The sequence below is a fragment of the Scheffersomyces stipitis genome, chromosome 3 (genome assembly GCF_000209165.1).
Source record: "Scheffersomyces stipitis CBS 6054 chromosome 3, complete sequence".
NCBI lineage: Eukaryota > Fungi > Ascomycota > Pichiomycetes > Serinales > Debaryomycetaceae > Scheffersomyces > Scheffersomyces stipitis.
The window spans coordinates 1,283,131-1,296,922 of NC_009043.1; the positions used below are offsets into that span (position 1 = coordinate 1,283,131).

At 38.7% G+C, this 13,792-nt stretch overlaps 6 protein-coding genes across 6 annotated transcripts; 3 read left to right on the forward strand and 3 right to left on the reverse strand. All coding sequences in view use genetic code 12, as the record gives it.

The window, feature by feature from the left end:
* Positions 1–527: 527 nt before the first annotated feature.
* On the forward strand, positions 528–4,754 carry PICST_82718 (predicted protein; the record flags this gene model as incomplete). Its single annotated transcript, XM_001383494.1, has 1 exon — positions 528–4,754. One exon carries the CDS (start codon positions 528–530, stop codon positions 4,752–4,754), a length of 4,227 nt encoding a protein of 1,408 aa, XP_001383531.2.
* A 133-nt stretch (positions 4,755–4,887) lies between these two features.
* On the reverse strand, positions 4,888–5,754 carry PICST_43184 (predicted protein; the record flags this gene model as incomplete). Its single annotated transcript, XM_001383837.1, has 1 exon — positions 4,888–5,754. One exon carries the CDS (start codon positions 5,752–5,754, stop codon positions 4,888–4,890), a length of 867 nt encoding a protein of 288 aa, XP_001383874.2.
* A 584-nt stretch (positions 5,755–6,338) lies between these two features.
* On the forward strand, positions 6,339–7,586 carry PICST_56883 (predicted protein; the record flags this gene model as incomplete). The annotated part of the gene is made up of 2 exons (XM_001383495.1): positions 6,339–6,924; positions 6,946–7,586. The coding sequence occupies 2 exons, from the start codon at positions 6,339–6,341 to the stop codon at positions 7,584–7,586; spliced, it is 1,227 nt and encodes a 408-aa protein (XP_001383532.2).
* A 203-nt stretch (positions 7,587–7,789) lies between these two features.
* Positions 7,790–9,478, reverse strand: PICST_30925 (predicted protein; the record flags this gene model as incomplete). Its single annotated transcript, XM_001383838.1, has 1 exon — positions 7,790–9,478. The coding sequence occupies one exon, from the start codon at positions 9,476–9,478 to the stop codon at positions 7,790–7,792; it is 1,689 nt and encodes a 562-aa protein (XP_001383875.2).
* Positions 9,479–10,004: 526 nt separating this feature from the next.
* On the forward strand, positions 10,005–11,243 carry PICST_30926 (predicted protein; the record flags this gene model as incomplete). The annotated part of the gene is made up of 1 exon (XM_001383496.1): positions 10,005–11,243. The coding sequence occupies one exon, from the start codon at positions 10,005–10,007 to the stop codon at positions 11,241–11,243; it is 1,239 nt and encodes a 412-aa protein (XP_001383533.2).
* A 20-nt stretch (positions 11,244–11,263) lies between these two features.
* On the reverse strand, positions 11,264–12,755 carry RAM1 (protein farnesyltransferase, beta subunit; the record flags this gene model as incomplete). The annotated part of the gene is made up of 2 exons (XM_001383839.1): positions 11,264–12,574; positions 12,638–12,755. 2 exons carry the CDS (start codon positions 12,753–12,755, stop codon positions 11,352–11,354), a joined length of 1,341 nt encoding a protein of 446 aa, XP_001383876.2.
* Positions 12,756–13,792: the final 1,037 nt, after the last annotated feature.

Below are 13,792 nucleotides of genomic sequence, written 5' to 3' on the forward strand. Positions count from 1 at the left end.
ATGTAGTTCATATAGGCGCATTTGGCTGCGAAAAACTTTATCACGAGAGTATAATTTTAGTGGTTGCAATTAAATGGGTTGTCGACGGCGGTATTTACTCTTCTGTTTGGATATAAAACAACTACAGTGTATAAGATTTCCACCTAGAGAGACATCTTGTGCAAGTGCTAGTTATTGTGTTTTTGTATTGAGGCACAATCTTTACATATCCAGTGTTTTTTGCATTCAGACTTGAACATAAGCTACGAAGAACACAATTTGAAGAGCTATCCTAAAAAGCTATCTATTTCACTCTCTCTACTTCCACTTATATATATGCTCAGAAACACTTAGCCCCAGTGGCATGCTTTATCCATTGAGTAAAATATCTTGAATTGGCTTATAGAGATATTCATATCTAGTAGTCTCACTACCTATACCTATTTTTTTGTAGTCATGTGATCTGGGAAGAGATGCAAAAAATTTGTAGATTTTCAACTTTAATAGGAAGTGACTTCCATAGTTTTCACCTTGAGGATTCGTCAATTATGTCTTCCTCTCTCTCCCTAATAGCACAGTACTTGGCTACTGAAAAGAGAGTGGAGATTGCTGAAAAATTGTCAGCAGACATTTCTAGCAACCCCGAAGCCATCGATGCCCTCTGCCAAATCCTAGATGTTCTAGACTTGGAGGAGAGTCTGACAGTATTTGCCAATATTCTTGACTACTCCACAAAGATTATATATTCAGCAACTTCAGAAGAAGAAGACGAAGAATCTGTTGACTATGCTAATGTTTTGAAGTTTGCTGCAAAATTACCCAAATTGCGCCAGCAGTTGCTCTCCAAGATCCTATCCAGCTTGAAGACATACATCCATGAGAACCATAACTTTATTCCCGAATTCGACCTGATTGTAGAAGTCCAAAATAGTCTGGCTTCTGATTATACCGAACCAATCGAAATTTCTAATGATTTAGTTTTGTCTCTTTTCAGTTTCTTGCATTCTTTCTTCGTCGCAATTCCTGATATAGGAGACCTAGACCAAAGCATAGACTCAGTTCTCCTCAAGCTTTTGAGTATCAATGATGAGAAAATCTCGTCTATAATCTCGAAGTTGTTACGATGGAGAATCTCATACATCGCTGAAAAAATTGACAACTCGGATATGCTCTGGAAGATCATTTTTGCTTTGGAAAGCTCTGGAAAGAAGTACCACAAGAGCCACGCTTTCATCTTGTGGTTGCGGTATCTTGATAGCGGCCTTGCCCATTATGAAGTCTACCAAAACATCGTGAAAACGGAACGATACTGGAAAGTCTTGCAAAGTGGATTAATCAGCGACTCTCATGAATTTAGAAAATTCTGTTTGTCTATCCTCCAGCTTTCTGTCAAGCTGATCAATTGCTCGTTTGAGAATAGTATAATGTCCTGGGATTCCACCAAAAGTTCATTGTATTTAAGCGAATGGGCCAGGTATTGTACCTTGTTTGAAATAATGGCTATTGATACATCCTTGCACCAGGCAGAAGCCGGTCGCAGAGATATTACAGGGCTAATCTCTCCTCAATCATTTATTCACCCCTCGTGGGGTTTCTGTTTACTTTCTACTGGATTCAAGGCTAGCATGGACTCAGTTCGAAAGTTTTCTCTTGATCTTTTGTTGTCGATTCCAGATGAGCATCTTCATCTTATCAAGTATGGTTTGAAGTTCTTAGAAGAAGTCTACTTGCCCTATGCCATGTTAGCTCCTCATTATGCTGTAAGACCTGAAGATGGTGTCAACAAGTGTATCTTCGGAGAAATCATGACCAAATTTATTGCCAACTTACTAGTTAACCTCACGTCCGAAAAGGAGTATCAAGATGTAGCATTGTCGATTTTGAACGTATTAGAAAACCTCAAGGAAACTTTCGATCCTTCGAGAATCTACATTGCTCATGGATTACTCTTGGGTTTGTCTAATAAGATGGTTTTGCGATTCGATATTCATAGGAGCGTCTTGCTCAAGATCTTTGAAGTAAATGCTGAAGGTGACTTATTCGAAAAGGTTATTCAGACCATCAACTTCAGAATCTTATTGCACTTTAAGATTACACAAAATACATTATTATCATTCTTTGAATTATTAAACTTGTTCATCAGATTCAATGGTAACCAAATTGTCAATGAGAATTTTACCTTGATTCAGGAATACCTCCAGACAAATGAAATTGATAGTCAGTCATTGTTCAGCCTCCTTAAAGATGAAAATGTCACTGGTGATCTTAAGGCTTTGATTATAAAGGTTCTAAACAGCAGTCAAGACCAGCTTTTATGTTATTTGAGCAACTGTTCAGGAGAAACGATTGCCCAAGTGATTCAATCTTCTTCTGAACTCTCCATTTTGTCTAGTCCACAGTTGGTTGAATTATTCAACAAAATCATAACCCAGAAACCATCTTCTGTTATTTATTCTTCATTGGCAACTGTTGATTTTGAAAATCTTCAAGCTCTTATCCCTTCAAAATCTTACATTTCTGACCTCTGGAAGTCGATTATTTCAGAAAGTCAATCAGACGAATTACCTGTCTTAGAGTTGATGTTACAAAAGCATAAGTTCTTCAATAATATCTATGCGCATTCTACTTCAGTTGTTATGGATTTCGTCGGTTTGGTTGAGTTAGAAACCAAGATTCTTTCTAAATCATCAAAACTTGTTAAGTCCGTTAAAGAATTTTACAAGTTGAAGGAGGAAATATATGGTGAATATTATAAGACCCTCGAAATCACTAGTACCAAGAGCAAGGGTTATTCGATTGAAGACATATTGAAAGTGTTGAATTCCGATTCTTCTAATCATAGAGCCAATTTTTCCATGGTTCAACTTTTAAACAACTTCCTCTCTACTAACAATGATACTCAGATTGCTTCATTAAAAAAAGTTGTTAAATTCCTTACGGACTTGTGGAAGTCTTTAGATTCCTCTCGATTACAATTAAATCAAAAGGACTTGCATGTTTTGATGATCGATACTATCTTGCACCCTTCGTTGCTATCTCTTTCAGTAGATGATGATGAAACTTCACAAAATTTGTTTGAATTTGCCATTTCTGTTCTTGAAAATGCTCAAGGTAGAAGAAGTTTACTTCCAGCGTTAGCTAAGAATCTTTCTACTTACCAAGTCGAACAACATGAGAAATTTGAAGCTCTACCATGGGTAGTTGAAATTTTGGTACGAGCATTCATTGTGTATCAAATAAGGAATAATGTTTTTAAGTTAGAGAACATCATTGGTGACATTTACGACAGAAGGATCTCTTTGACAAGTGGCTGTGATCTTTACTCATCAGTTTATGGACCTGAAGAAGTGAGTGCAAAAATATATTTAATGGCCATCTTCAACTCTGTAAAGACATCCACATTTGCTAACCAAATAGTGAACTTCATTTTCGAAAATGAAAGAGAATTCTATTTCTTGCAAGTAAATAAGTCTACCGACGGGTTTGAAGAATGGAGAAGAATTCAATTATTTACAATCATTGTCTCTGTTCTTGATATTGCTGGTTTCGAAGATAAATTGGATACTTTAATGGAACTTGTGGGCACTGATCCAAGTCCTTTGGTAAGAGTTTTCATTGAATGGATCCTTTCATTTAACTTATTGAAGAGCAAGAAATATGTTCAGCAGATTCTTGAAGACTTGCTGAACGAAAATGCCAATCTCAAGCCTACTGTTATTACTTCCTATGAAAGAATCATTTTCCTTATGATACTGCAGTTGAGTCCAGAACAGGAGGTACAAGTATTGCAAAACTTTTTGGCCGTTATCATCCCTGGAGCTACATCAAATAAGGCTGTCACAAGACATTTCTCGTTGTCTTTGGTAGTTTCTATCTACGAAGAAATTGAAAGCAAGAAGTTGAAAATTGATTCTCATTTGAAGGAGATAGTTTTTAACATGTACAAGAGTGCTTCTAGTTCTGAATCATATGGCCAATTCAGAAGTGGGGATGCTCTCTTGTGGGATATTAAACAAGATTTGTCTTTGGTGAGCATATCTGGGGGTGTATTAATGAGAGTTTCTGACAGAGATATTTTCGACTATATCTCCAGACAATCATACTTGAAATACTTGACACCTCAACAGAGCCAGTTTTTGAACCATGCTATTGGCCTCGAGCACAAGGATTTGTGGATTAGAGATAAGCTTATTCAAAAGAGGTCAGTAGCCAAGACTGGTACCACTTCACAGTCACCTCTTCAAACCAAGAGTGGTGCCTGGAACACTGTCATGGATGTGGATGAAACTACCAGAGGTAAGGAGGTTGTGAGAAGTGACTTAATTGTCGTTTCTTCTTTGGTTGATAAACCTCCCAACTTGGGTGGTATCTGCAGATTGTGTGATGTTTTGGGTGCTGGGTTATTGACGTTGAACGATATCAAGGTCAAGAGCCACCCACAGTTCAAAAACGTTGCCGTCACGGCAGACTATTGGATGCCTATGATTGAGGTGAAGCCTGAAGACATCAAAATGTATCTTAGAGAAAAGAAGAGGGAGGGCTACACTTTGATTGGTCTAGAACAAACCGACAAGTCTGTTGAGTTGAACAACGAGTTGCAGTTCCCTAAGAAGTCGTTGATTCTTTTGGGTAGAGAAAAGGAGGGTGTTCCTGGTGATTTGTTGGCAGAGCTTGACTTCTGTGTGGAGATCAAACAGGTTGGTGTGATCAGATCGATGAACATTCAAACTGCGACTGCCATCATTGTCCACGCCTACTCTACACAACATTGTTGAGGTGGCAACAATAATTTCAATATGACTTTATTTATAGGGTCTAATGTACAATATACGTATAAATATACATAGTAATGCAACTCCATTTTGTAACTATACTAGTCAAATCATCCTAGGATGTCACTTAGAGAATCTAGAAGATGGTCCCCTCTTCATCGTCTTGTTCTATCAATGTGTTCAAGGCCGATATTATGGCAGGACAGTACTTGTTGCCCAAAGCGATACCTTTGGTTATCAATGTCCTATTCAAGCCCTTGAAGTTCGAGTTGTTGGAGTTTGTGGCGAGATTGATGTTCGAGATTGGTGTTATTACGTTATTATTGTAGAAACTGATTATCAATCCATTTTCCAACACTTGTTCTTCTTCTGTGGAAGGGTCTATAATTAAGTTGGGCCCGATGACACCAAGAGTGATAAAAATTGGAGGTTCAAAGGTTTCCCCTTCTTTTAAGTAGTCGTCTATGTATTTTGCGTTATCCCAGTCGTCTGAGAAAGTTGGTTGTTCAGCTATTTCCTCGTCGTTTACATCACTAACCAATAATGGTAATCTGGTAGTTTTCAAAGCCAAGTACGATGTCAACGAGATCAAACTCAAGGGATATGACGAGTGGCTGACAACTATACAATCCAAAAAGAGCTTGAATGCATAACGAGATGTCAATTTGAGGTACCTAACAGGAAAATTGTGTAGCAATAAGTTGGTTAGATAGAACTTCAAGTTCAGAACAAAGTTGGAATCGTCTCTGAAGCCAGCAATATCGATGTCACATTCGATAAGTGATGATTCCTGGCTCGCCAATACGACTTTGGCCTTCACACTGATGATACACTCGCTTCCGTCCATCAACCGTATTCTTGCTGATCCATTGGAGCCTGGAAGAAAAGCTGTTTTAGCTTCTAGAGGTCTGAACTGATGGTCTGAACGCGAGTCTGGCCTGATTGGGGGCGACTGGGCCAACGAGTCGTAGAGATATGATCTCTCAGCAGGTGAGAGGATCATTTCTGCGTATTTCTGTGTTATCTGAGTCCAAAAAGGGAATTAATGTGAGAATATTCAGTGACCGTAGAGGAATCGAGATGGGTCTCGATTTTTCAGCTCTTCTCATCTTCGCACTCCTAGGGTAAATAGCTGAGAATTAGTGCGAATACTTAAGAGGACTTAGTAAGAGAAGACTTAAGAAACGGTACTATTCAAAGTGAGTAGGAATACAGCAATAGATAAACTTTAGGCTGAAATGAGAAAGGTTACTAACACGTTGATAACGGCTGATACTATGCTATTGGTAAGTTAATTGAGCTCATTTCTCTACCCCAACCTCTTCTTTTCGCATCCACACTTTACTCTCCCATACTTAGTTTCACTGAATTTTTATGCCGGACCCCAAAGAAAAACATTTAATTATCAACATCATCATCTCTTTCATATCCACTTCCACAGCATCCATAGAAGTTCACAAACACTGAGAGCTCGGTTTTCTCTTGACAATCATAACTGGAACATTCTCATTATCGGCAATCAAGTCACAAATCAACACAAACCGATCTTGCAAACACCTCAATATTCAAATTCATATAGCTCCATAAATGTCATCACTTTTCTCCCAGACTAACGCCAATGGGACAGTTGCTACCCCACAGCCCACCTGGTTCCAGAACCACAAGAAACGAGTCATTCCCAACCATTTGGTTCCTAAAAAGAAGCCTGGGTTCCAAATTGCAGCTTCGGCGACTTCGAAAAGTAAAAAGGATTCAGAACTGGGAAAATCATCATCGTCTGGATCATCTTCTTCGGCCCTTTTCTCGTCATCTAACGACCAGTTCAATATACTTTCTTTCGGCAGCCAACTGAGGAAGTCTGGTACCGTATCTCTGGCCAATGGTATCGTCGATAGAAGAAGTAGCGTGGGTACTCTCTTCGACACTACGGCCAATGAACTCACTCGTTATGATGAAACCTTTAACGAAACTGTAGTTGATGATCTATACAATACCAGTCTTAGCTATGGCGAAGATATGCCTCCTACAAGATCCATCCACGACTTGAACAATGAAATCTTGATATCATTGAATAAACCAGTTCAACAAATTGACTCGTTCATCAATAAAGACCCTAAAAATTTCAACAATGTCTTCAATCGTGATGGCGCTACCAATGAAGATATAGCTGACGGTGCCATCAGAAAAGTTTCAGTCGAAGAAAGACGAGCTTCCATCAACCCTATGGTCCATAGTGAGTCAGCTATCTTGGTTTTTGGCTACCCTGAGTCGTTGTCTAACCAAGTAATTCAGCATTTCAAGGAGTTTGGTGATATCTTGGAAAAGTTCGAAGTCAATCAGAAAGTCAATTCCTTACTTAACAACAGTAGCCAAGTCAAGGGCAAGATTGTGCCCATATTCAGTGGCAATAACTGGGTAAAGATCACGTTTGACAACCCTGCTTCTGCCGTTGATGCCTTACAAGAAAATGGAGTAGTGTTCAATGGAGTTCTTTTGGGTGTCATTCCTTATAGCAAAAACGCAATTGAAAAGCTCCAAAAACGTAAATTAACTGATAGCGAAGATATTGGAGGAGGTAACATTGACTTGTCTACTCTAAATGTCAACTTGAACGAAGAGAAAGACGACACCAAGAAGTCTAATACTGCTGCACCTAATGCTCAAGCAAACCCTACTACCTATACTACTAGATTAGACGTTAAGGATGGCTCGCAGTTCTTTTTGAAGGCGGACGGTGACCAACTTAAAAACAATAACAACAACAAGGCCAAAGACGAAAAGTTGGGGCTCTTGGGTAGTGTCACCAGGTATATCTTTGGATTCCATGAATTGTGACTTCGCTTTTTATGAGAGGTGCTGATTAGTATTTATTTGTTAGCCACTTCCAATTGCCTTACTACATATCAATAACTTGATAATATCAATTATCTTGTGAACTATCATTTGTTGTTCGTTGTGAATTGTAAAATTAATTGCATTGTACTATAGAAGTTTTATTTAGATTCATAATAAACAAAAGTTCGATACTACTTAAAGATTTATTTCCATTTAGGCTTGGGTGACTCGGAGGGTGGATGCCTTTTGGGAGACGGCGACCGGAAAGGTTGATATTGGTCAGTAAATCCTTGTCTAGTAGGCGACGGAGATCTGAACGGAGACTTGTTAAGATTGTTATTATTGATGCTTTTGTTGAAAGGCAATGGTTCAAATCCTAGGAACTGTTTCGCAGGAGAAGGTCTACTAGGTGACCTGTTATTTATGCTTGGTCGTCTATTCAAGCTTGGTGATCTCACGGGACTGGGTGATCTCTGGAGTGAAGGAGTATGTCCTCCAGATCTGATGGGACTTGGAGACCTGTTGAAAAACGATGGTGACTGCAACCTGGGTGTATACGATATGGAAGAGTTTCTCTCTAGCTTTGGGATACTGAATCTACTACTTTCTACATTATGATGTCTAGATGTAAAGGGAGTAGAAGATGTATACCAATCACGATCGTGTTCATCTTCACCAACATCATTGTCGTGCAGCCTGACAAATGAATAATGTTGATCTTCACCCATTGCGGATAATCTTCTGTTAAACTGGTTGTTGCGAGCCATCAAGTTTTCATTATCATGACGGAGACGTGCAAGTATTTCTGTTGAATCTTTAAGCAACACGGAGTTCTGAATCTGTTCGCGAATGGAGTTGTCTCTTGCTTCGTCTTCGTCTGGTTGCACATATTCATTTATTTGTCTACCCTTCACGTCATGAGTAACAAATAAGCGCAGCTTATTGAATAGGTACGGGTTTATATCTACTAGCACCTCAGACTCGTATGGGCCCTGTGTGGCATCTATCATGAGATCCTTCTTCAAGATGTTGGTCTTCGGCTTCACAAACTTGTTGTTGTACTCCTGAAACATCTCCTGGTAGAGGATCTGTTTATCGTTGATTAAATCTAGGAATCTGGAAATTACGAAATAAAATGTAGCCGAGATTGATGCTATCGATCCAATGCCAAAAAGCATCGAAGACGTGGAAGCAATCGAAGTCAAGTTGTGGATAAGAAGCAAGTTCACGGGGTTTAATGTCATAAATACATACAAGGAGAACTTTGATGGATCCCAAACATTCAACTGCCAGATCTCATCTTCGTTTATGTTTTCTTCGTCATCATCCTCTTCTTCAATATGAGTAGTGTCCTCTGATACTTGAAAAAAGTGCTCAGATATGTATTCTAGCACTTTCATCAAGACAGATATTGATTGTAGTGAAGACTTGAGGACAGATGAGGAAGCCGGCTTCCTTTTACAATACAACAATCCGTATGATCTTCTTGCTGAGAAGATCTGGAAAGTGTTTACAAGGGAAATGACTATTATGGCTGTGGAAACAGTGTTCAAGAACCATACAAATGAGGTGGTGATGTGTTTTTCCTCAGACGCAATAAGACTACGTCTATTTCCTGAAAGCATTGAACTCTTCAAACGTTCATATTTATAGTAGTCAGAGCTGAACAAGGCATTATTGGACTTAGAGTTGATGGAATTGTAGTAGTTTAATACTGCCTGTATCACAAAGGAAGTCATCGTTAGCAAGACCCCCAAGGGCATGGCTATCGTCCAGATGTATTCATCCCATTCTATGGAAAGGGCAACCTCGTTGATATAGAGATAGAAGTCGAAGGGATACGACTTGATCTTGGAGAAAATCGATTGTCTGCGGATGAGTTTCTTAGCCATTGTATGTTGAATAGAGTATGGTAGACTTAATAGTTAAGTTTAATTAATAAGGAACAATATACAAGCACAAAGTATCAGGTCTATGATAGGTATGGATGGAAGGAAATGACTTTAGTCAATATGAGAATTAGCAATTCCTATGGTGGACAATTTAGTATCAAATATTCTCTTCGAGTACTAATTAGATCGAATCGTATACAAATTTAACAGTAAAATAGTATACAGATAAGTTTTTATAACTTGAAAAGAGATGTGCTTTCTCGGTGGCTGCTCTGTTCAATAAACAGCTCTTATCGGTCTAACCACTTTGTCTATTTATCTTCGTACTTCTGATTTCTCTTTTTCTTTTGTTCTTTTTAATTTTTTTAATTAATCCTCTCTTTTATTCGCAGATTTTGTTTGTTTACGCGTTAAAGTAAACACAGAAAATATTGACTGCGAATATCAAATCTTTAAATTATTCAAATTATTCAAATGACAATTTCCAACTTTACAATTTCAATACAAGCAATTTTATAAGGAGAAGATGGATGACCACACTATAAATGCTCTTCAGAGTAAGAATTCTGAGTTGTACCGTCGGCTAAGGCTGCTCTTGAACGAAACGAGCGACGGAGATCCAGACATAGATATTGTCAAACAGACTCTAAACGATGCTGATCCTCACATCAGAAGAAAACAAGCCGAATTAACCATAAAACCAGGCGGTAATTCTACTATTCCATCTAAAGGATCAAGGGAAGAAAATAAAGAAAACTGGCGTCTGAAACATTTCAGCCAACTTAAAGAAACTGTAGAAGAAATCAAAAAGGCAGAATACGATTTGCCAAAGAGAGAAAGGATAGTAAATATGAAGTCCAAACCTTTAAATGGAAATCCAGAGCACAAAAGAAATGAGGAATTATACCAGAGAGACGTGAAAGACCCATTGGAGCCTTCTAGAATCAGCAACGACTCTGGCTCTGCTTACAGAGAGAAGAGTCTTTACGCAAAAATCGATCAACAGAATAAATTGCTCGCTAGTCTAAGACAGCAAGTACAAACCAAAGATATAGAGAGACAAGAATTGGTGGAGGAGTTCCAAATTCAGCAGGCAAACATTATGAAAGAATACAAGGTCAACGAAGCCAATATACGGAGAGACCACGAAGCACAGCTCCAGCGACAAGTGCAACAAAGCAATTCTACTCTAAATTCTAGGATAGCTTTATTAGAGTCCAAGTTAGATACTCTGACCAAAAACGAAGAACAATTACAGAAGGCTATCAATAAAATGTCGGCAAAGTTAGTTTCATATAGAAGGGATATCCATGACTTACATGAAAAAAATGATTCTCTTGTATCTATAAACCTGTTTCTCACCAATCAAGTTCGTCAATTAGAAAACAATGAACAAAGAAGAAAAGAAGAAGGGAAGAGGTTGGTGGATCAAAAAAGATTAGAACAACAAATGGGAAATGGTGAAGACACCAAAAAAGAAGTACATATTCAATTGGAACCTACATTCACCGATCCATTAGACGACGATACAAACCAGTTGGTTTCTGGCTATGCTGTAGACACTACAACAGACTACTTGATTCACGGAGGTTGCTTCCAAGAGCCAAATCATTACAAAAGGTCTCCTAAAAGTTTGAGGAGCTATCTTCTAGCAGTATTGTTCATCTCCAGATTGCAGAGACAGGTAAAACACAGACAGAGTATCACCAAAAACATTAACGATCTATGCCATGATGACAAGATCGACCTTAAGTTATACACTTAGACTAATGACTAATGAACGTTCAATCAGTAACTTTTATATGATTAAAATAATGACTACGATTATAAATGTATTTATCTTGATATTCGATGAATCGTAATTGTACTGTCGTTAAGCTTCGTTGTCAAGTCTGTAGAAATGGTCTCTGCATGTGTTTGTCAAGTCAAATGGCAAGCCATACACTGGATTGATTGGACCTGTGAATGAGTTCGAGTCTATGGTTTTATACATAAACTTGAATGCCAAAGGTATGGAGTCTTCCTTTTCGTCGTCATCATCGATAGTGAACAAGGTTTCACAGAGACTCAACCCACAAAGGGTATAGTTTGTGTGGTAGAAATCCACCAGCTTGCCTGGTTTATCTCTGAATCCACCGCCTTCAGCTTGGGCACACCGGAGAATGTAGTGGCCCAATGCTTCACGTGAAAAGAGTTCTCCTTCTCCAGTAACGGACTCAAGCATTGGATACAACGCTCCGATCCAGAAACTGTAGCAGGCATCTACCAACTTATTAGTTCTTCCACTGAGTCCTCCCTCTACACCATATTGTCTCAGAACCGCCCATTTGATCAAAGCGTCCAAATGTACAGAACTCTTTTCCTGGAATTGCGATTTCTTGTTATACAAAATGAAAAAGCTTGCAAGAGCACAGAACGAATAGCCACCATGGGCTTCCGTATATGGGACTCCTGCGAAACCTCCTTCATATGTTTGGCAAGAAAGCAACCATTCTGCTGTCTTTTCTACAAGTTCGTCAGTCACAATGTTGAGAATCGCTGCTACAGATAAAACACAATAGGTAGATCTTGTATCGCTCTCACCTCCTACGTGCATTGCAAAAGAGCCGTTGGGCAATTTCAAGCTTATGAACCATTTGTAGAGATTGTGCCTGATTTTGTCCAAAAGCTCGTAGTTTTCAGTCAAAATCAACGATAACACCCCAGCATAGGTTGAGGCAGCATGGCCCATCTGATTGGCTCCTCCAGCTATTCCTCCCAAACCTTCAGAACGGATGCATCTGGAAATTTTGTCGTTTATAAGGTCAACTATTTGTGCCGTTAAGGGCTCTTCCAGTATGAGCAGTTGCGGATTCGCAAGCCAGTACATCATCCATGGATGGTTGGCATCCAACAGGTTGTAGTAATGGGGTAATTGGCTCTGGAGTGATTTTCTTACATATGCCAAGTGCAACTTGTCCAGAAACTGAAGCTGCGGATGTTCCTTGTAACATTCCAAAATCAACATCTCTGTATCCTCCTGGTCGTCTACAGTTTTGGATATGTAGTCGTCTTTTATGGGAGAATCCTGGGGATTGAACGAAAACTCGGGGTTTGCTATTTTGTGAATCATACTGGATTTCAAATGCGATGAATAAATGTCCTCAAAATCGTCTTCACTATCAAGTTTGTTGATTTCGCGGTCGCTATCGTTATCGTGAGAAATATTGACCTCGACGCCTCTTTTCCTACCAAGAAGTTTCATGATATAAGCTACTTTTTCCTTGTCTTTGGCCATAATTATGTGAGATGAGGCGAAAATTATGTGCTTCGCGAATTCTTCAATTGTTATTTCTTTTTGGTATTTTTGCTTCTTTCTTGGATCTATACAATCATGAGACGGTGGTTATCTAGCAGTCCCACTCTTTTCTACTTCCAATAGTGTCAATTCCTGTGGTGTTTGCAAAATAAATATGTTTCGACTTACTTGCCTTTTCCAGCTGTGACAAGGAGTGAATCATTCGATGCAAGAATCTGGGGATCAGTCATGTGATGCACTAATTTTGTGAACCACCAGAAGGACCAAGGGCGTACAAAGAAGGCACTATAAGAGTAAGTAAGTACATTTCTGAAAGGATAGTAGCAACTGTATACGAAGCTGAAGATGTGTATTACATTGACTCAACTGTTTACGAACTCCTTTCCTTCATAGCTTCAGCCAAACATCTCATAAATATTTAGCACAAAAAACGCATTTTGCACCCAAAAGAAAGTGGAAGTCTCTAAACTAAAAAAGCAGAGTCATACTTCCTAAATTAAGAAATTTCTTAACGAAAATCACCAATATATAACTCTTGGAATCAAAAAAAGTATGCGATTTCTGTGGATCGAACACAGGACCTTCAGATTAACTGTGACTGAATCTCTTCAGTCTGACGCTCTCCCAACTGAGCTAAAACCGCAAACAAACCCACGGCGGGAGTCGAACCCGCAATCTTTTGATTAGAAGTCAAACGCGTTAACCATTACGCTACGCAGGCGCCTTGTTGTTTTTTGAGAGACTCACAATTAACATGATGTGTATAAATCACGTTTTTGATCACGTGATCAAAATATTTCTTAAATAGAATTTTTATTAAATAGCTACTAGTCCAGGTAATTTTCAGATCAATGATGAACTGGATGATAGTGGAAAGATTCTATACTATATAAGTATGTTGTAATTTCAAAGAAATAACAGAAACATGCTCCATTTCTGTACATTTTTATTGCAATATTGTCAATCTTTTTGAAAAATTTAGTGAAGAAGTTGCGAATTGTCCATGATATTGCACT